We start from the raw sequence: 21,618 nt of genomic DNA on the forward strand, positions 1-21,618 counted from the left end.
AACAAGGGGATGTCTTTACAAGGCATGCTGTCGAAAAATCCCACACACCCGTTGCGACATGACCGCTGCTAAATAATGTAATCCTCGCTATGCCTAGCGATTGGTGCGACTTACAGGTCAAGAGCAATGACACGAGTTTTATTAACCCAGTGTTCGCACCCATGGGCAAGGAGGAAATGGTTCAACTTACGTCAAAGGCAGTCTGCATAGCTGACGTGTGAATGCCTGCCAGACCGGCTATTCCAGCGTGTTCTACGCACTGGCTGCAAGTATAATAAATTATTCCTTTAAAAAAAACGTGCCAACGCACCGCGAGACAGACAGACAGACAGACAGACAGACAGACAGACAGACAGACAGACAGACAGACAGACAGACAGACAGACAGACAGACAGACAGACAGACAGACAGACAGACAGACAGACAGACAGACAGACAGACAGACAGACAGACAGACAGACAGACAGACAGACAGACAGACAGACAGACAGACAGACAGACAGACAGACAGACAGACAGACAGACAGACAGACAGACAGACAGACAGACAGACAGACAGACAGACAGACAGACAGACAGACAGACAGACAGACAGACAGACAGACAGACAGACAGACAGACAGACAGACAGACAGACAGACAGACAGACAGACAGACAGACAGACAGACAGACAGACAGACAGACAGACAGACAGACAGACAGACAGACAGACAGACAGACAGACAGATAGATAGATAGATAGATAGATAGATAGATAGATAGATAGATAGATAGATAGATAGATAGATAGATAGATAGATAGATAGATAGATAGATAGATAGATAGATAGATAGATAGATAGATAGATAGATAGATAGATAGATAGATAGATAGATAGATAGACAGTATGAAAATACATAGTATAAAAAACAGAATGCCCACAAGTTAACGCTTCCCCTTGTATAACGTGGCGAAGCAACGTATTTTGTCGATGCCACTGAGTAAACAAACAAGAAAATCCCACTAACGGCAGAAATCGGCCAATCAATATTTTCGTCGCATTCAGTTTGGCTAGCTCGTCCACTATACATGTAGATACCTCCGTAAGTAAAAAAAAAAGAAAAACAAAACTGTCAAAATACTCTTAAGGCTTTCGTTTGCAATGAAATACCCCCTCTCAGAAGTAAAAGAAAAATAAACACCATTTCCTCTAATATTCTCAATAACGTGACAACATATAACGTCAGCAATATAAAGTCATCAGCATATAACGTCAGTGAATTCGATCCCGCGACCTGCAGATCAGCAGCCGAGTACCTTAGCCACTAGACCACCACGGTGGGGCGCTTTTTTGCGTGTCGGTGTCTGATCAGTTAATTTATGTCCACTGTTAGAGCTCCATAAACGTAATGCACGATATCACCTGCCACAAACAAAGTAGCCCCAAGGTCGCGATAACGAATCCAGTGGTGGCTGCCTAGGCTATTTTTCCGCAGTGTGACGAGATATCCGCTCGGTCTAGCACCTTTCCGTTAATTCAAACTCCACTTAATGTAAGCAATTATATAACAATTTTCAAGTTCGAATTAACGAGTCTTTACTGTACTGGGAACAAGGACACGTACGGGAAACAAAAAGTATATAACATGAACGTTGCTTGGGTTGGAAACCCAAATTTTTCAGATTCTCGTGTTATCAGACTGCAAAATTTTAAAGCGCTAAAAGTGGAACAATGTATAATATAATAAATAAATTGTGGCTTTACGTCTGAAAATTACGATTACATTGTGAGGGACGCTTTGTGGAGGGCTCCGGAGCTCTCGACCACCAAGGTTTTTTTTTTTTTTTTTTAAGTACCGGGCCTGTAACATTTCCGTTTAATGCATGCCGCCACTGCAGGAATTCGATCCCGAGACCTCCGGGTCAGCTGTCTATAGTGTCCGCTAGAACACTACGGCTGGCGCCTATACAGATAAGACGAGTAGATGGACTCACTTTTCTATTGAGCTGTATCTTAGCAGCTTGAGGACGTTGTAGCGGTTTACGGTTGCGTTCATCACCAGCGAAACAGCCTGAATACGAAAAAAAAAAGAAAGAAAACGAGCGTTCATGCCGCAATGCATTGCATTCTTAGTGAACAGTGGTATAATGATGACGTTCAATAGCCAGTCAAAAAGCCAAGTTGACATACATTCAGGCAGAATTTTTCATGCCGTTTTGCAATGTGCACACCCAATACGTAGTGTTCAGCCTGTGTGATTATTCTTCAAAGTTGAATTCGATCTTCCGCCGCTCTTCGAGAAAAATGCAGATATGACACAGTCATTGCATTGTCACTGAAGGCAATGTTGCTGTCATAACCGCGGATAGACAGCAGTAGTCCACGTTCAACATTAGGCGACATATAAGCCGACAGTTTGTCCACGTCATGCAGTACAAGCCGACGTTAGCCTTAATTTAGTTAGGACTCAATTTAACCAGCGCTCATCTGCATCACCTTGTGCTGGTTACAGTGCCTAGAATATATTCTAGGCACTGTATGCTTGCAGTATGCGAACAGCAGCGGTAGTTTGGTTAAAAAGGGGTGCAAGAGCATCAGCAGAGGTGAAATCCTCAATATACATTATGAAAAATGCAAAATGAAAGCAACCCTCATCCATAAACTTGTCTAGTAGAAGCACTCGTACCGTGGTGTTCGTGCTCTCTGGTGTAATTTTTTTAGTTAACTTCGTGTTTCATTGCAGTGCAGAAATGGATCTTATAAGCCTCTTAAAATGAAGCTAAACCACCAGAAGATAGATGATTGATATGTGAGGTTTAACATCCCAAAACCATCTTATGATTATGAGAGACGCCATAGGAGAATCTCCGGAAATTTCAACCACCTGGGGTTCTTTACCGTGCATCCAAATCAGAGCACACGGGACTGCAGCACCACCACAAGATTGACTCGTCACTCGGGCCTCACACACGCAAAAAAAGGAAACAAAGAGAGAAGTAAAGAAATATAATGGGCTGTCAAACGGTGGATTTGCCTCACGCGTGATCGCGACATACCAGATCCTTGAGCTGGGCCACATTGGAACGCTCGTAGCCGCGCGTAGCCCGGCACAGGTACAGGTCTCCGATGCTGCCCAGGAGCATGAACACGCCCGAGAAGAACAGCATGCCCGTCACTCCAAACAGCATGCAATAGCTCGTGCTGCGGGCCATCCAATCGCGAAAACACTCGTTGGCGATAGACTGCTGCTTGTCCCTTTCCAACAGTGCAAAGTCTCATTCAGAACAGTGTACTCGTGTAACTTTTCAGCCTGGAGGCCCTTAACTAATAAAAAATAAACTTCAAGCATCCCATTTCTACGTTGAGCCTGGCCAAACACTATTACCCATGGGCTTAGCCCAACTACTTAAATCTATGCGTGGCGTCCAAGCTTCCAGCAACGCAGCTTTGCTCATTGCCAGAGCCAATCACCAAGGCCACGACGTAAGCATACAGCTGTTTTTTTTTTTTTGCATTTTGTCTCCATTGACCAAAACTCGGTCGCATCTACCTGGAAATGAACCAGCGCCCTCTGGTTTAACAACCAGACAACTTACATGCTATGTTACGTGCTTACGCGGGTGAAATTGTAGGATCTGTGCCAGGGTGTGCCAGATTCTTGCCAATGAAAGTTAAAAAGAAAAACTGCCGTTAGGGTAAGCTCGCGTTCACAGCTCTTTCTATGTAGTTTCGTCATTGCTATGGTCACTGCTGCTTTTCTGATTATATTTTCTTTAAAACCTGAATTTCGGGAGGGGGGGGGGAGAGGAGAGCATACGAAGCACACCACGCGCTAGGCACATCCAGTCACTGCGTCCAGGAAGACAATACCACTTAAAGAAACATTGGCTCCGCCAATGTTCAATACTTTTTCGTCCTTTCAAGCTTTTCTCTTCCCCTGAACGTCTGCGTTACGCTACGTACTAACGAGAAGTACGTGCATATGGTAGTTGGAAGCTAGACATTGCCCATTCCTGTCTCGACGGGCCCGCGTACAACACCGACATAAAACAGGCTCGCCAAGAGTATATACGTACAGCACGAGAAAATATCCACCGATGTTGGAGAGCTTGTTGCGGTCTAGCGGAGAGGCGTGGTCATCATGGTTGGCGTAGCCAAGGATGAAGCCAGTCATCATGCCACCCATGCTCAGGCACAGGAACACCACGAAGATCGTGATGGACCACGTGCTGAGCAAAGTTGGGAGACAGACAGCGTATCTAAGGCCATTCAACTCCTGTTAAGCTATTAAACAAATTAGAGATTACATAATAGTACACCACGGGAAATATGGCGCTAGTGTCTATGGGAGCTGCAGCGCATGACGTTTCGCGTCGCACAAGAATGATGCATAGTACATGAATTTGCTTAAGTTTTATATCTTTCGGCTCCGTGTTGCTAGATGTGGCTTTGTCACTTGCTGCCGCTTTGCGCAAAACAAAGGTGGTAGACCTCGTTTTTATTCCCAAATTCACGCGTAGCCTGCGCAGAGTCTTCGGCCGCGTTCACACTTGGGAAGTGAAGAGAAAACGAAAATGCCAGAGCAGCCGGAAAACCACGATCGCGTGCGTCGATGTTGTTCATATTCGTTCTGCCCCATCCCACTGTCGCTACCTTGACAATTTGATTTTGCCTGCTTTCTGAAAACTAAAGTTCGTATTCTAGTTATTGACACAAAGTAGTGAAAAGAAACAGCTCGCACTTTTTCAAAGTTGTTTCGGGAGATACACCAGCATAAACGACACGAGCGAACGCACGGCAGTGGTGGCGCAGTTTCAACCAGCTGTACACAAACGCGAGACATGTTAGGGCATGCCGACTCGCTGCCGCTGCCCCGTCTACTTCCAGAGTTCTCGGCGATCGTAATCCGAATCAGGCTCTCGATGAACGCGTTCTCGTTGAAACCATCAAGCTTCGTCGTGCTGCACGGGTATAGTTCGCGATTTGAGCCGATGCGAGCCACCGCCGACGCCTGTGCTGCTATGTTGAATCTGCAGCCGGCTGGTTAGGTCACGTGGTTTGATCTATAGCGCAGCCAAGGCTGCGAAACGGAAACCTGATCTGGTTTCGTGCGGCGGGAAAATCAGCCTCTGACCCATTCTTGCACGCTGGCCAAGAGGCGTGGTTTTTCGTCCGTTTGGGCGGCGAAACGAGCCAGTTTCCGGATAGTTCCGCCGGTTTCGCTCTCTTCGAGGCTAAGTGTGAACGCGCCCTTACGCCACGCAGAAAGTGGCTGCTGGACGGCGGTTTCACATTTCATTCTAAAAACTATTGGGCAAAAAATCTGCAGCCGGGTTCATCGAGCATAGGCGCAAGAAGTACGAAAACGAGAACGTCTAAAGGATGGCAGTTACTTACACGACTTTTTGTATGCTCGGAATGTACAGCAGGTTCTTTCCAGGGGTGAGTAATATACTGGTCATGTTTTCTACGCCAACCTTGATCTGCCAGATCAAAAAGAATATGGATCAGTGAGATTGAGTCAACCGTTCTCAAATATTTAGGTTTTCACGGTGCAAATAAAACAGCACAAAAAACGGAGCAGCAGTAAAACAGAATGCAAACAACGATTTTATGATTGCCCTTATTTGTGTATTTTTTTCGCTATATCTTTTTGCAATCCACTACATCCGATACGCTTCTATAATAATTATTTATTTTTATTATTACACAAATAAGCATGCCATACTAAGGCACCCAAAGATTCACTTTAGCTATGAACGGTATGGCCGATATCTATGACCAATATTCTCGCCGACAACGTGCGCACAAGTATATAAAGACTCGCGAAGTTAGATTCAATTTTTAGATTGAAACTGAGCGAAAACAATCTCATAGAAACGATTTGATAGTAGCATCGAATTTGCTTATAAAGTGTCTCAGATGGGATTGAAAGTCGATTCAGAAACCGGAAATTGGAATTGAACTTTCGTTGAGAGACCAGGACTAGGCAGCAGAATCGAGTGGCATACCAGAAACGCGGAAATCAGAAAGAAAGCTTTTGATTTTTTTCTGTGCAACTATTTCGGCTTTTTTTTTCGTTCTGTTCAATCGAAGGCAGCTTATACAAGCCAGCTAAAAACTGTGGGTGGTGGTGGCTTATGAAGACACGGCCTTTAAAAGAATAATGGAAGCAACATTGACAATAACCTCGTAAAATGCACCGGATGGAACGTGAAGCGTGCCTGAAGTACGAACAGAAGAAATTAATTTAACGAATAGAAAATGTTTCCTTGTCGGTACGCAATCTTCACCTTTCATGCACACTGCAGACCAACGGAGCAGCGTCGCTTTGAATTGTGCGTGGTTGTGAAAATACTTGGCTCACTGCAGAGGTTTTTCAGTTCTAAACGACAGCAAACGGTTTCCACTTAGTGAGAGGGATAGTATAGTGAGTCACTTACTAGGAATAAAGGCAGTCAGTCACTTACTAGGAATAAAGGCAGTCAGTCACTTACTAAGAATAAAGGCAATCTGTGCTCCCCGCACTGCGGTGCATCTGTCATCGATCTATCTATGTAAGGGTCACGCTTGGTATAGTTGCTATTCAAGTCACGAATAGTTTTTCGCTGTTAATGTAACTATACTAATTATGAAAAGTTCCGTCGTCGAATGTCAAATAGTTACGTTTGGCTGAGCTGGAATATTTTGTTTAAATTTTCCAGGAAGTTGAAGTTTTATAGCGAAAATAATGACACGTGTGAGAATGTGTGGGAAAGCCGCCTATAATACACGAGAGGGGCTTGACGCCAAATAATTAAGCTGTTTGAATTAGCTGGGGCATTATGCAAGTTCCCTCTGGGTGAGACAGCCATAGCTGTGGGCGAAGCATACATTTATTCTACGGTTGTAAACGACAATGGGCATGTACTTACCTTCTCAACCTCGTGCGTGAAAATATAAAGCTGCCCTCTGACCTTGTTGATAAGATCGGTGATGTCCAACATTAACGCTGTGAATGAAGTATAAAAAAGTTGAAAAAAAATTGTATACCCTCAAGCTTCTTATTGAAGAGTTGTTCCTAATGCGCACTTCGAACACTTAGTGTATGATTTTTTTTCAAACTTGCTACGCACGCACTATGATGGTGCGACACCTTGATGGTGCAGTAGCGTTTGTGCCTTTTACAGTGGGTTATTGGCTTTAAACCATGAAGTCACTATGATATACCCATGTTCTGATGGCAATGTATACGCTGGTACAACGCGTTAGTACGGCGATATTTAATGTTGTATTGGGAAGCATGTATACAGGACACGTGTGTTTGTAAAGCATGAAAGTTACTTTCACTGCACTTACAAGCAGAGGAAGTTATTTTCCCCGTATTTAAGCAGAGTCATGACTTTGAACGGAAACGACCCTGGTTTGATACCCACCCAGACCCAAACGATCTGGGTTTTGATCCCTACTGGCACCCAGAATTTCTTTATTTGCATCTTTCTCGACTTTCGGTCACGCAAAAATGATTGTTCGCTCACAACCAACGACGCCAACGCCTACGCCAAAATTTCTGCGAAATGAGCCCTTTAACGCTATCGTGTTAAAAGTTTTGCCCCGCCGTGGTGGTCTAGTGGCTAAGGTACTCGGCTGCTGACCCGCAGGGCGCGGGCTTGAATCCGGGCTGCGGCGGCTGCATTTCCGATGGATGCGGAAATGTTGTAGGCCCGTGTGCTCAGATTTGGGTGCACGTTAAAGAACCCCAGGTGGTCTAAATTTCCGGAGCCCTCCACTATGGCGTCTCTCATAATCATATAGTGGTTTTGGGACGTTAAACCCCACATATCAATCAATCATCGTGTTAAAAGTTGGATGAGCTGCTATAGTCTGCGACTGGTATTGCTAGCGCTGGGTATCAACTGGTGTCCAGTGATAAACACTTTACGCAATGTGCTGTCCTGAAGACTTTTATGAAATTCAACAAGAAAAGGCAAGCGTCATGAGTGATAATCGTAATATGCTGTACAACAATTGACCGCTGGGCTAGCTGGTCATAGTTCTATAACATATCTTGATCAGCGAAAAATACGGTGTGGACCAGAGAATGTTAAAGGACACGCCTCAGCGGTGACCTCGCGACCAAGTTTGCCAAGCACGACTTATTCGGAATGGTTGCCATCTGACGTCATAAGTCAAGTGGTCACATGGGTGGCAAGCTGTCAGCGTATAAGTGATCTTGCGCTACAAAAACAAAAAAGTGCAAGTTCAGCACTGAGGTTTGTTCTTCGACATCCTATACACCGCACGTCGTGTCATGCGCTACTTTCAAGATGTTCAATAAGTGACGATCATAACCTTCATTAGTAATTGTGCCAAACCTCGCATAATGAGCAGGACAGTGCACAATTCACTAACCTGTACGTTGAAATAGCGTTGAATCTTCGAGGGCATGTATCACGCCAAGCTTCATATCCCAGGACTGTCAAACAAAGAGAAGCAGACTTTTTAAATAAATAGGCGCATGCATATTCCGCCAAAGCACAAATTTTCATAACGTTCCGCTCTATGGCCATTGCCAACGAGATGGACTTGCACAATATAGCAATTGCATATACTGCCCACGTCTGCTCGTAAAATATTGAACGTAACTTATCTAGTAAGTAACGCGCATGCGCAACCTTCATGCACATATAGTTCCACATCGACTCATTTTCTTTCTACCTTTTATGTTGCAGGCTCATTACACTGCCTCGCGATATGGTGTAGATACTGCTTTGCGAAAACTGCGAAAGAATGTATGGGAGCATTCCGGATTACTCTAGGTCCATGTGTTACGCTTGGGCGCTCAAAAGCGAACAGCCGAGTATATTCCTGAACAAACGCAGCCACCAGCGATAACGCTCCAACGTCCCATGCCACACGTATAAATGCCCGCGTGCCTTGTTGGGGATCACATTATCGACAGCCAACATTAATCACCTATACCAGTGTACAGCGTGCATTGCTTACTGTATTCCGAGTTTTGTTACGCGCCAAATGCTGCCTTTGTTAGCGCCACGACACTGAGGCACCAGCAACAATGCTCCACAAGAATTACGCGACTGCCAGTTCGAGTTCATCCTTCTGTAAGCACTATAAATATAATGCATACAGAAAGAAAAACAAACGCCCACGATCACAGAACTGATGCAGAACATTCTGAGAACTGTCGCCAAGCCAGGCTGCTCGCTCAACGTCCATTGACACAATCGTATATACTGTAAAGAGGTTTATTAGGCGAGCCGAAAAAGCGAATATGGCAACAAACGAATTGAATGAGTAGAAGTGTGGCAGCTTGGGCTAGTTAGTATGGCATGACTATAGTTATAGCGCGAAAACAAAATGACGACACAGAGACAAGAAGGTCTCCTTCGTGTCCTTCGTGTCCTTCTTGTCTCTGTGTCGTCGTTTTGTTCTCGCGCTATAACTATAGTCATGAGTGAGTAGGCCAGCTTACTCGTAGGTGATCCAAAGCTAAGAGGGCTTAAAATATGCAGTGTAACAAACAACCTCACAGAAATATTTCAAGTGAAACGCTCCAATAGTTGACGGGTTCATATACGCTAACCCACACCATCGCTGAGCATCAGCCTCAGCCCTCTAATCCCTTTTTGTTGGAGATTACGCACATAGCATGACCTCCAAGATTAGTCGGCAAGCGTTTCCCTCGATCTCGAAGATCATCCTCATTTAGAAGAGATGCGAGACTCATACTTTGAAAACAGAGGTGGAGCGTCGAGCTACCCAGACTTCATAAGGTTTTGTATGTCGTTCCAATAACACCATATTGTCATGGGCTAGTGACGTGGACAAAGAGAGCCGACTCGATGTTACGATGAAACTCTTTATTCGACCGAACTAGTGGCCGCAAAAATGAGAATTCAGATTGCAGCAATGTACTGGCACTGTTAGCGGCTAACAGAACGTCGGCCGTCGATCAACTGACAAGCGGCGAAGTTCGTCGGAATTTATTCAAGTGCGTCGAATATTCCAACTTTATGACGGGTCGTCACGCAAGTTTTGAAATAGTTTCGAGTGTTCGCGTCTTGCGCGCAATCTTAACAGAACGATCACCATGATCATTAACCTTCTCCAACAATGAGGCTCCGTGTGCGAAGAGCATCCCTGACAGGCTTTGTGGGCTAAATCCGGAAAACAAAAAAGTGACAAAAACATGGGTGGAAACATTTTTTCAAGGAATCCATGTAGAGCCCGTACATTTCAGATATATTTGCCCTATACTTCCGTAAGACCCTTAGGGAAACATTTGGAGCAATTGGAGTTACATAAGGAAGGTTTGAGGATACGTTATAGAATAATGACGGCTAATAGTGTTCTTCAGAGTGTTACTTGACTATAAACGTGACATTGGCATAATAATGGCAAGGTGTAATATCAGGTCGTGAAGTCAACTTACCCCATTGTCCAGCTGTGCAGCGAGAAGCCGAGTTCCAGGAATTGTCTTGTGCACCGCTGGAGCATACTGTTCACGGAAGACCCCAAAGCGCAATGATTACTAAAGTTTATCGCCCATGATCGCACATGCACATTCAATGACAACCATGAATAAACGCCAAATGTTATCCTCGATCTCCACTGACTGCACTGCGTGAGTTCGTTGAAAAAGACCATTAAAATTCACATACTTAAGTGTTTTATCATTAATTGATCTATAAAAAATTATGCTTGGTTCACCCGCGCAAACCAGAAAACAATGTAACAGAAGATATTTTACCTGTTGATTATGAACGATGTCGTTGAGCACTGAAGAAGAAAATAGGCAAAGGAATCAAGTTAAATACTCGAATCTTTATTTATACATATCATTGCGGCTACATATTATTTTCGTCCCATAGCAGCGCAGCATAAGTGCATAACCGAGAGTTTCACAACCGTAAAAGGCTCCTGTATTGAACAAGGGAGAAAATTTTCCTCTTGTACAGTCTGTGTCAGAGGTTCTGAAACCACGGGACACTAGAATAAGCTGAACAACCACACTGAGACATCAGGAAGCCTTGTATTTAGATATCGGTCCTGTTATAAAACGCACTAACAGCATATGCCGTGCAGTACGACAGAATGCGGTCAGCGATTGCTGAGAAATAACTTCTCATACGTCGTGGTTTCTAAACTTTTCGTGCCGACTGCACCCATGAGAAGCGGCAGCCATGCTGCGTGAGCGATTTCTCAAGACGCAGTCATGATTTCCTGTTAGCTCTGCTCTGTGTCGACATACTGTAATCTGTAGACTATTTGCTCGGTATATCTACAGTAGCGGCGGTTGCAACGCTGACAGGTTGAGCCCAGAGATCGTGCGAAGAGAGATGATCCTCCTCATCGCTCAGCGCACACGCGCATAGTTCAAGAGGCTGGCAACATGCATGTGACAATATATGCTTTGAACAAAGTCAGTTCAATACGTTTTATACAGAGTACACTGTCTGATGGCTTCGTTATCTGCGGCTACCCGATACCCTATACGGGCAGCACATGACTGCAGAATGCACTCATCGAACTCATTTCGAATACAACGAGTTGGTTCGAAGGTTCAAGGTGCAGAATCAGGCTACTACTCGCCGTTGCGCTTTCATCATTGCGTCGGAAGCTCGAACCAAGCCAACAAATTTTCGGAGATCCTGTTGTCTTCACCATCTATTAAAAATTACTCGCATACCCTAGTGAAAACCAAGACAGGATACGATTGTGAGGCATGATGGAGAGACGAATGTGGATAAATTTGGGCCACAAGTGGTTCTTTAACGAGTACCTAAATCTAAGCGCAAAGCCTTAAATTTGGTTCCGATAGAAATGCGGTTATTGTGACTAGGAATTGAACCCGTGGCCTCGAGCATAGCAGATCTTCTCGTCTTTCGTTCTCAACATAAGACACTCGTAACAGATTTAAAAAATCGACTTCTTTTCAATGCGACTTTGTGCTTCGGAAGATTAGGAGAAGAAGAAACGAAAAAATAAATAGAAGGGAAGACAGGAATATTAGTTATTAAGCCGGTTCGGTCTCATGTGCTGGGTGAAGGAGATCAAAAGAGAACGTCATCTAAAGGAATCGCGTGCTCACTGATCTTGATTTATTGATATGTGGGGTTTATTGTTCCAACACAACCATACGATTATAAGAGGGGGAGAGCTCCAAAAATTTCGACCACCTGGGGTTCTTTATTGTGCACCCATATCTGAGCACACAGGCCAACAGCATTTTTGCTTACGTCAAAAAACTCACTGCTTTCGAAGCTAGTCATGTTGAAGAGAGTGGATCCACCGCCGTTCCAAAGTCGTATCTTCATCATGACGTCCTTGCTGGCCGTGAAGCCATAGCCCCTTGGTGTCACATTTGATTCTGGAATGTGGATAAACGGTCAGAGTTAGAACCCATTAGTTAATTAAGAAGATACAAGAACCAAAGGTACTAAACAGCAGTACGCAATTTATAGTAAAAGCTGAAGCATCTTTCAATCACAAGATAGATTCCTCAGCACGCCGTTCATTGCATTGTTCGTCGAACAGAAAGTGTTTTTAAGTGGTATAGTACACATGTGTAATGCGAAACCTCGGGACATGTGGGTTGTGTTGATGGCATGTGTGTAAACGTTTGCGCCATTCTTGAAATAAAAATATTACAAGTTCGCGCTTCGTGCTTGTATAATCGTGTCTCCCTTCTGTGCACGTCTCGTGCGCGAAACCTTCTTAAATAAGGTAATTAAAGTGTTCTAATTGAGCAATTGATTAGAGCACAAAAGTACTCTCATTCTAGACAACAGTCAGCAACCAGCGTTTCGTCGCGTCACCATAGAGTGTGCCAGCGTACTTAAAGAGATAGCTGGGGCACCCTGCATACCATAAAGATTAGAGGGGTGGGGTGATGGCCACCATTTTGGTTCCTTTGGTAGAGCATCGGACGCGTTACCCGAAAGTAGCACGTTCGTTCCCTGCCAGCAGCAAACTATCTATTCATTTACGTTTCTTACTATTCAGATTAAAATTACTACTAATGACATCGCCTATACTTTCTTCGGCATCATTGTCTGTTAGTTCTCAATAATATTGTGCTAAAAAGGGGTAAGGGTGCTGGAGATCTCAAGAAAGGCACCGAGAACGGATATCAATTTATTTCTGACAAAGCATAAAAGTAGCAGTACACCTACCATTTGTTATAATATACAATCGTGATTATAAAATGTGAACGTGTGCAGCGAAGTTGGAGCTATAACAAAGCAGAAGAGGGGAATTCTCTCCTTTATTTTTAATACGCTTGCCACTTTACGTTTCACGAAGTTCTATTAGTAGAAGTGCCCTTCTGACTTCCGAGCATGAAACTATTAGTGAATTCACGTCTTCAGTTCGGGTCGGCATACATGAATAGTTCTTACGCTGAATCGGTGCGTTATATGACGTTTCCGTCAATTTTGATGCTGCACGTGTTATTAGCCAGAACACGCACGCACGCGCGCGCCCGCACGCGCGCGCCCGCACACACACACACACACACACACACACACACACACACGCACACACACGTACGCACGCACGCACACACATGGAGAAATAGCCCACCTGACGAAACCAGCGAGGCGCGATGCTTGTCCAGTCCGTCGACCATACGCGCAAATGATATCTTAGAAGTCTGCCACCAGAAAAAAATACAATAAAACGAATAATGTTACAATTACAATGAACAATTACAGTAATGTTACAAGTACCTAACGATAGAACGGTTGTCCCTAGATATATTAGAACAAATAATGTTAGTGGCGTAAACTTAACTGACAGGCACAGATTGCTCTAGCTCTTTGAGGAAATGGTAATAGCTCATGTTGTAGTTCACAAGAAAACAAATGTTCAGGATGTAAATTTGTAATCAAATTAAGTCAATTTTAGTTCCCATTTAAGGAGAAATCGAGTCTCGACCGCCATGACCAGATTTCTGGTGGATACGGAAGTGTACTAGTCTCTTGTACTAACTTTTAGGTGCACTAAACAAAAAAAAAAAACTCCAAGTCATCCAACCTGCCAGAGCCCTCCACTGTGGCGTCTGGTATGATCGTCTCGTCCTTTTGCGACGTTAAATTCCATGAATTATTATTTTATTGTTGTTGTCTTTGCTGTTGTTCCCGCGACGACAACCGCGTTTCGCTATTCGCTATTTCGTGCTCACGTTGAGGACGTCACTGACGAGGAACTTCATGAGGGTCTTCCTGTAACCGTGCACGAAAATGCCCAGGAGGTCCACGCCGGTGTTGATGCGGAAGTCACAGGTGATGACGAAGACGCCACCGACGCTTAAAAATAAGAATGCGCCTAATATAGCGATTGTACGTGAATTGACCTAAATGTTTTACGCTTCATGCGAAACAGAAAACCAGCGCTCGCCTTGATCGAGGAGTGAGTGGAAGAGTGAGCATGCGAATGCATTTACCACGCAGATGTCCCGGATAAAAAAAAAGGAAGAAGAAGAAGAAGAATAACTTTATTTATGAAGTCCAGCGAAGTTGATTTGGGGCGGGCCTAGGCGTCGGCCACGAGCCCTTGGGCTCGGGCGGCTTCCTCGGCTCGCTGGACGGCCCACAGTTGTTGTTCGAATGAGGAGCTGAGCAGAGCCCCCTCTCAGGAGGTCCCGGATAAAAAAACTCCCGGGGCTCCAACTCATTCGCAAAAGGCGACTCGAAGACAAAAGTCATGTTATTTTTCTTTTCATTTAATACAAGAGATTTCTAGATCCGCCCCTGACGGTGAAGATTTCAACCACGAACATCCTTCTACGAGGACTCCGAGATCAGCTTCGGCAGTGCGCAGATCATAAGGCTAACCCAAACAATACACCAGGAAACATGAACGCCGAGTTCAGAGTGCCAATACCAGACACTTAAGTCAAGGATTAGGTTCACTTACTGTTTTTTTATACTTATATGGCTTTTTCTGTTTATTTTTTTATAATTTCGCGTACTTTCTACACGCAAGAGATCTGCCCCACCAAGGTGTTCTAGTGGCTAAGGTACTCGGCTGTTGACCTACTGGTCGCAGGATAAATTCCCGGTTGCGGCGGCTGCACTTTCGATGAAGGCGAAAATGCTGTAGGCCGGTGTGCTCAGATGTGGGTTCACGTTAAAGAACACCAGGTGGTCCAAATTTCTGGAGCTTTCCAGTACAGCTTGGTTGTTTTGGGGTGTTAAACCCTACGTATCAAATCGCAAGAGATATCGCCTATCTATAACAGATTAGATTAGATTTGTGGGGTTTACCGTCCCAAAACCACCATATGATTATGAGAGACGGCGTTGTGGAGGGCTCCGGAAATTTTGACCACCTGGGGTTCTTTAACGTGCACCCAAATCTGAGTACACGGGCCTATACAACATTTCCGCCTCCATCGGAAATGCAGCCGCCGCAGCCGGGATTTGAACCCGCGACCTGCGGGTCAGCAGCCGAGTACCTTAGCCACTAGACCACCGCAGCGGGGCGCCGAGTAAACAAGCCGTGTCGTACATCACGAATCCGCAGATGATCAGCGCCGACGCCGTGTACGTGTGGAAAAGGAGCCGGTAGTTTATGGTCACGTCTTGGCAGCTGGACGCTCCGCAGGTACCCACAGAGCGGAGTGCGAGAATCGACATCGACACGACTGCCGTGATGTTTGTCAGCACCAGGATCACCTGGAACAGCTGGTAAATGTGTGGCTGGTGGATGCGAACCTGCGACCAGCGATGAACAGGATTGAACACTTGGCGCTCGACCTGGTGCACTAACGTGGCGCCATGGGTGAACGTTACGCAATCTCATGTCATAGAAAAACTTCGACTAGCGGTTATTTATGAATCAATGAATGAACTAACAATTTAATGAGTGAATGAATGAATGAATGAATCAATCAATCAATCAACCACTCCGGTGTTTAACTTCCGAAAATCACGACATGATCATAAGACTACGTAAAAGAGGGCTCCTGAAATTTTGCTGGTGTTCTTTAGCATGCACTGACATAGTACATAGGCCTCTGACATTTCGTGTCCATCTAAACGCGACTGCCGTGGCTGGTATCGAGCCCGTGGTGTTCGTACAATGAGTGAGTGAGTGAGTGAGTGAGTGATATTCAACGTGGTAGATGCCCCTTTGCGCTCATGTGCCATGGATAACAGAGTAAGGAAGTTGATTAAAGAGGCGAGCTGGGTGAGGCAGTAAACAAATGCATTAAAAAACGGTAAAGAAAAGAGAATACTCGTGGACGGAACGAGACGACGCTCGTCAGCGCTTCACCTTGTCGTGTTCCGAGCATGCGACACTCTTTGAGCTACACAATCTGCTGTGAACGACGATACTTCTTTTGTGACCTCAACAGCGGCTCAGCAATATAAAAGCCAGCAGAGAAAAATATGCTGGAATTTATCATATTGCACTATAAAAGCCCACGCTAAACTAAAAGCAAAGGCTTCTAAAGTTTTTCTCAGGTAAACATTTTGTACTGTTAGCCGGCGCATTTACTAATGATATGTCAAGCGTCAGGACTGCCTGAAAAAATTTTTACGAAAGATGCGAGCGCTACAGGAGTTTTCAAACTCGGGCCCTTAATTTTATACAACGCAGTCAGACTTAACGCGGCATCGGTGCGATCTTATCTCACCTGATTGATAAGGTTCTTGAATGTAGGCTGAGTTCGTTGTTCGAGGAAGTCATAGAAGAAATCTGCGAAAGGAAGATAGATAATATATAGTAGTTGTCTCAGCGTACACAACAGTTATTAGCACGTACACTGAAATACAAATATTCACTCGTCGCTGAACAGGCAGCTTATGTTGCATTTGAAGTAAATGAATCGGCATCGGTGCTTATGGAACATCAGTCATGTGTTTCGTTACCTGAAAGAGTTGTCACTGTTGTAATATCTGAAGTTTCCCGCAGGCTATGTCGCGTCTTGTAGAAATACATTGCGCTAAATAAGTGCTCACAACCTCACTTTCTTCGACTGTTGCGAATTAATGACAGTACAGATATGAGTATGAAGTTACACTTGCATCGTGTGTAAAATGGTACAACGGGTGCAATTTGTTACGTGTGTCGCCAGCAACAGAAACAGGTTATGGTGAAAAGTTGCAGATATTACGTTTAGACGGACCTACATTCGAAAAGCTGAACGATGATCAAGCAGTAAATGCAATGAAATTGTGACATCTTTTTGTAACTAGCATTCGCAAACAACAGCTAACATTAGCCGAGATCATATAAGAGTAGGGTATGGTGGGAGAATATGGGACCAAAATTTTTAAATAGTGAATATTTATTTTTAGCTCACTCCTTACAATTAAACATCAATGCAGAAACATTTTTTTTGTGTGTGTGTGTGGGGGGGGGGGGTACAAGGTACGTGCTACATAAATATTTCCATGCTGCTACAGTTCAAAAGAACATTTTTAAAATAAATGATGCACCAGATGTTTTGTTTTTCCCCAACATACACGGCAAAACGAGACGTGGCGTGGTGCAAAATGAGGCAGTGTGAAAACAAGTTAAATCCTTCAGTTTTTTTTTTTTTCAGTAGAAAGACTTGCAATTCACTATGGGCCTTTACGCAGTCCTAAAGAGCTCAGTCTTTAAACTCCACGCATTGAACAGAACGCGGTGTTGTGTTGCTCCAAAACTCCTTGCAGAACAAATACCGCCAGTCTTTCTTTGTGCTAATGTTGTCTTTTGTAGAACGCTTGCACTTCATTGTATTATACAACACTCGGAGGCTAGATATGTTTTGACGTATCTTCTGCACTTCAATTTGCCGTTTTGATGCAGAACTGCTCAAGCGTTGCATGGATTTTAATTTCGTTCACTGGGCTTAGTGAGACAGTGAATTTAAAACTATGGTACAGATTCAGTTTTTCAAGTGCTTGTTCTTTTTTCAATCACGGTATTGAAGAAACGTAGTTAAAACTCAATCCCAAGACATGTTTGAGAATCACTTGACTTGGAGATTCCACTTTTTTTATGCGTCTCTTCAGAGCATCTTTGGGAACACCCACGGAAAAAACAAAGGATGCCATGGATGTCTAATATGCCAGAATTAAAAAAAAAAAGTCCGCTTAGTCCTGGCCCACCACGTAGTCTAAAGTAGCAAAGAAAATATTTACGCTGCTGTATTCACGCAGGAGTAGCTTCATGCACGGATCCGAAAATTTGGCCGAGCAGAACTTCAACCCATTTTTGACGGGTGACGAACACACCGACACCGGCCGCGTAATTTTTCCCGCGCGAGCACAGTGAGCAATCATCAACATTTACACATGAAAAGGTATAAAAGTATCAGCACTTATCGCGAGAAAGGGGAACGAAGCAAAGTAGTTTTTGTATTAGCTACAGAGGTCGGCGAAGTCAAAATGTGGCATTTCGCCCCATGTCTCTTTTACCCCAACGTACGCTATAGCCAATAGTTTTCGTCATGTCCAATATAATAAGCAATAGCACTGGCAATGTGCAAGTAAACACTGTAGCATACACGCAAGGTCACTGACTTTATACCCTCTACAGTGGTCTAGTGGCTAAAGGCACTCGGCTGCTGACCCGCAGGTCGTGGGATCAAATACCGGCCGTGGCGGCCGCATTTTTGATGAAAGCGAGAATGCTTGAGGTCCGTGTGCATCATTTTAGGTGCAGGTTCAAGAAGCACAGGTGGTCGAAATTTCTGAAGCCCTTCATTACGGCGTCTCTCATAATCACACAACTATTTTGGGACGTTAAATTCTCACAAATATTACACTGATGCCCAACTTGTCTTACCGAACCTAGAGTGTTAAATGCGTAAGCAAGGTGTGCAATGTGCACAATTCGTTCAAAGTCTATTCAGAACTACCAAATATATAGCAGCCGTTTTTAATTACCCGGTGTGACGGGCTCCTTAGCCATCAGGTAGATGAGGTAGCGGGCGATGTAGATCCATGGCCCGATCAGTTCCACCGTAGTGTTCGTGATGGATTGCAGCCGGCCGGCAGCCTCACGCTTGATGTCGATCGACTGGGCTTCGCATCTGGTCACGGCGAACACCAGGCAGCCAAGCACGCAGGCCGGCAACACCAACCTGCACGTGAAAGTCCTTCTCGTATACAATCGCGAGCACTAACGCCCGTAGAGGCCAGTCCTTTTGCGACACGCTTTACGTTCGATCATCGACAAATGCGTGAAATTTGTAGCAGTTTGATGCTACGGTTTTGGCGGCAGATTAAGACGAAAGAAAGTTAGAGAATTCCTTAACAACCATTTAAGATTCCAGCGTAAATATTCATTTAATTACTGTACAGTTAGTCGTGCCATGCTTTTTTTTCATAAAACGAATTCGGTTACCCGTTTAAATTCCAGCTTGTAGCCATCTTTTGATGGCAAGTACTGCAGCGAAATGGAGAGTTGGGCTAGTTTGGTTGGCGTTCACAAAATGTTATATTTTAAACATATTTCGGAATTCCCGCCAAAACGTTCCACGCCGAGCGCCTCGTTAAGCTCGGTATTGGCGTCACGAAAGTGATCGTCCGTTACCTCAACCAGAAGAATTAGATAAGAACTCTATAGATAACAATGCTCCATTTACCATAGCTCGCTTTGCCAGCAGTGCACAGTAATTGCAAGAGTAAAGGGCGTGTGCGCATATCGCAGTGTCGGCCGCATCTAAAGGACCCCATCATTGGTATTCAAGCCACTAAACCTAGAACGTTTATACCATCTCGCGTGGAAAACATCCCTTACAAGACGTTTAATCGTGTGGTCGATAAACCCAGTAATTTTTCGAATTCCGCACAGTTAGTCACGTCATATTTCTTCACAACACTAATTCGGTTAATCACTGAAATGACACTTCAGAGCCATTTTCTGACAGCAAGCATGCGAGCAAAAGGGAGAGCCGGGCTAGTTGGTTTGGCAGACCTATAGCACCTATAGGTCTGGCAGCACTGCGCTTCGCAATAGTCCCTTATGGCGCACGCCCAATAAGCGACCAGTCTGCCTTCGGTTGCAAAGGTGTATGCACGTTATTCTGTTACATGGTGTCAGAAGCAGGGTACATTCCGAGGAGTCATATAGCCATATATAGGGTGCGAATCGTGCCCCGCTGCGGTGGTCTAGTGGCTAAGGTACTCGGCTGCTGACCCGCAGGGCGCGGGTTCAAATCCCGGCTGCGGCGGCTGCATTTCCGATGGAGGCGGAAATGTTGTAGGCCCGTGTGCTCAGATTTGGGTGCACGTTAAAGAACCCCAGGTGGTCTAAATTTCCAGAGCCCTCCGCTACGGCGTCTCTCATAATCATATAGTGGTTTTGGGACGTTAAACCCCACATATCAATCAATCAATCAATCAATCAAATCAGGGTGTGAATCGTGCCCCGCCACGGTGGTCTAGTGGCTAAGGTACTAGGCTGCTGACCCGCAGGTCGCGGGATCAAATCTCGGCTGTGGCGGCTGCATTTCCGATGGAGGCGGAATTGTTGTAGGCCCGTGTACTCAGGTTTGGGTGCACGTTAGAGAACCCCAGGTGGTCGAAATTTCTGGAGCCCTCCACTACGGCGTCTCTCATAATCGTATGGTGGTTTCGGGACGTTAAACTACACAAATCAGGGTGCGAATCGTCGCTCGTGTGTAGATGGTACGAAGGCCGGGCGCTTCCTAAGCCACGGAACAGTGAAGATGCAGTTGACTACGGCGGCAACGCTGAGTGTGAATTATTCTGTTACACTAATAAACTGTTCACCTTTGATATGGGCTATACTGTACTGTCGTCAGCAAGCTTAACACGAATGCTCCGACACGTAAACTAGACTACTATGAGTGATGCCAGCCATGCAGCGCTGGGATCTGTTGTCGAGATAATAGGCCGATTTAGTTGCGCGTCCGCACCAGTCGTACGGAGGCAGCCTGCCAGGCATTCGCAATGAGAGGTTGCTTCCATACTGCTGCTGCGGACGCGCAACTAAATCTGTCTATTATCTGTATATGCTTGGGTGATTGATTGATATGCGAGGTTTAACGTCCCAAAACCACCATATGATTATGAGAGACGCCGTAGTGGAGGGCGCCGGAAATTTCGACCACCGGGGGTTCTTTAACGTGCACCCAAATCTGAGCACACGGGCTATACAACATTTCCGCCTCCATTGGCAAAGCAACCGCCGATGCCGGGATTTGATCCCGCTCGATATGCTCGGACAACTTCGATTGTATGTTGGCATGCACGAGTAACATCTCGGCAACCAAGCCCAAAGCTACGCGGCACTAGCGTAGATCTCACTGCTTTGGGACACGCTGCGGAGCGTTCGCGTTAAATTTGCTGACAAGTGTACACAGCGTGTATCATGAGGCTGTGAAGTCTGGCACTAAAACCACTTCGCAATAAAAACATGAGATATGACCCACCTGACGATCTTGTCCATTCGCCTCGGCTGAAAAGCTGAATGCACGCAGGTAAAACACTCGGACAAGCTAGGCAACTATCAGTTCCTGGCGCGAACCACATTCGTCGGAAGATACAGTTGCGATAGGCCTAACGCTCTGCGGTTATCGCGAGTAGGTATCACGAGGTCACGCGGTGCTTGTGACCTCACGCGCCGCGCATGTTAATGACGACGATGATTACCCCCATAGTGGGTAT

At 45.1% G+C, this 21,618-nt stretch overlaps 1 protein-coding gene across 1 annotated transcript in view; it reads right to left on the reverse strand.

Moving 5' to 3' along the window:
• The window catches only part of LOC119173469 (uncharacterized), a 38,201-nt gene extending 16,801 nt beyond the window's left edge, over positions 1 to 21,400 (reverse strand). The window contains exons 1-16 of the mRNA XM_075894475.1: positions 21,384 to 21,400; positions 18,871 to 19,067; positions 16,629 to 16,690; positions 15,483 to 15,702; positions 14,169 to 14,311; positions 13,568 to 13,637; positions 12,237 to 12,353; positions 10,734 to 10,762; positions 10,416 to 10,481; positions 8,375 to 8,438; positions 6,898 to 6,974; positions 5,381 to 5,466; positions 4,060 to 4,212; positions 3,040 to 3,238; positions 1,978 to 2,054; positions 191 to 263 (exon numbers count right to left, since the gene is read on the reverse strand). Coding sequence (XP_075750590.1) covers positions 191 to 263; positions 1,978 to 2,054; positions 3,040 to 3,238; positions 4,060 to 4,212; positions 5,381 to 5,466; positions 6,898 to 6,974; positions 8,375 to 8,438; positions 10,416 to 10,481; positions 10,734 to 10,762; positions 12,237 to 12,353; positions 13,568 to 13,637; positions 14,169 to 14,311; positions 15,483 to 15,702; positions 16,629 to 16,690; positions 18,871 to 19,067; positions 21,384 to 21,400 — 1,650 coding nt within the window. The remainder of the gene's footprint in view (positions 1 to 190; positions 264 to 1,977; positions 2,055 to 3,039; positions 3,239 to 4,059; positions 4,213 to 5,380; positions 5,467 to 6,897; positions 6,975 to 8,374; positions 8,439 to 10,415; positions 10,482 to 10,733; positions 10,763 to 12,236; positions 12,354 to 13,567; positions 13,638 to 14,168; positions 14,312 to 15,482; positions 15,703 to 16,628; positions 16,691 to 18,870; positions 19,068 to 21,383) is intronic.
• Positions 21,401 to 21,618: the final 218 nt, after the last annotated feature.

Source organism: Rhipicephalus microplus, chromosome 5 (genome assembly GCF_043290135.1).
Source record: "Rhipicephalus microplus isolate Deutch F79 chromosome 5, USDA_Rmic, whole genome shotgun sequence".
NCBI classification, from domain to species: Eukaryota; Metazoa; Arthropoda; class Arachnida; order Ixodida; family Ixodidae; genus Rhipicephalus; species Rhipicephalus microplus.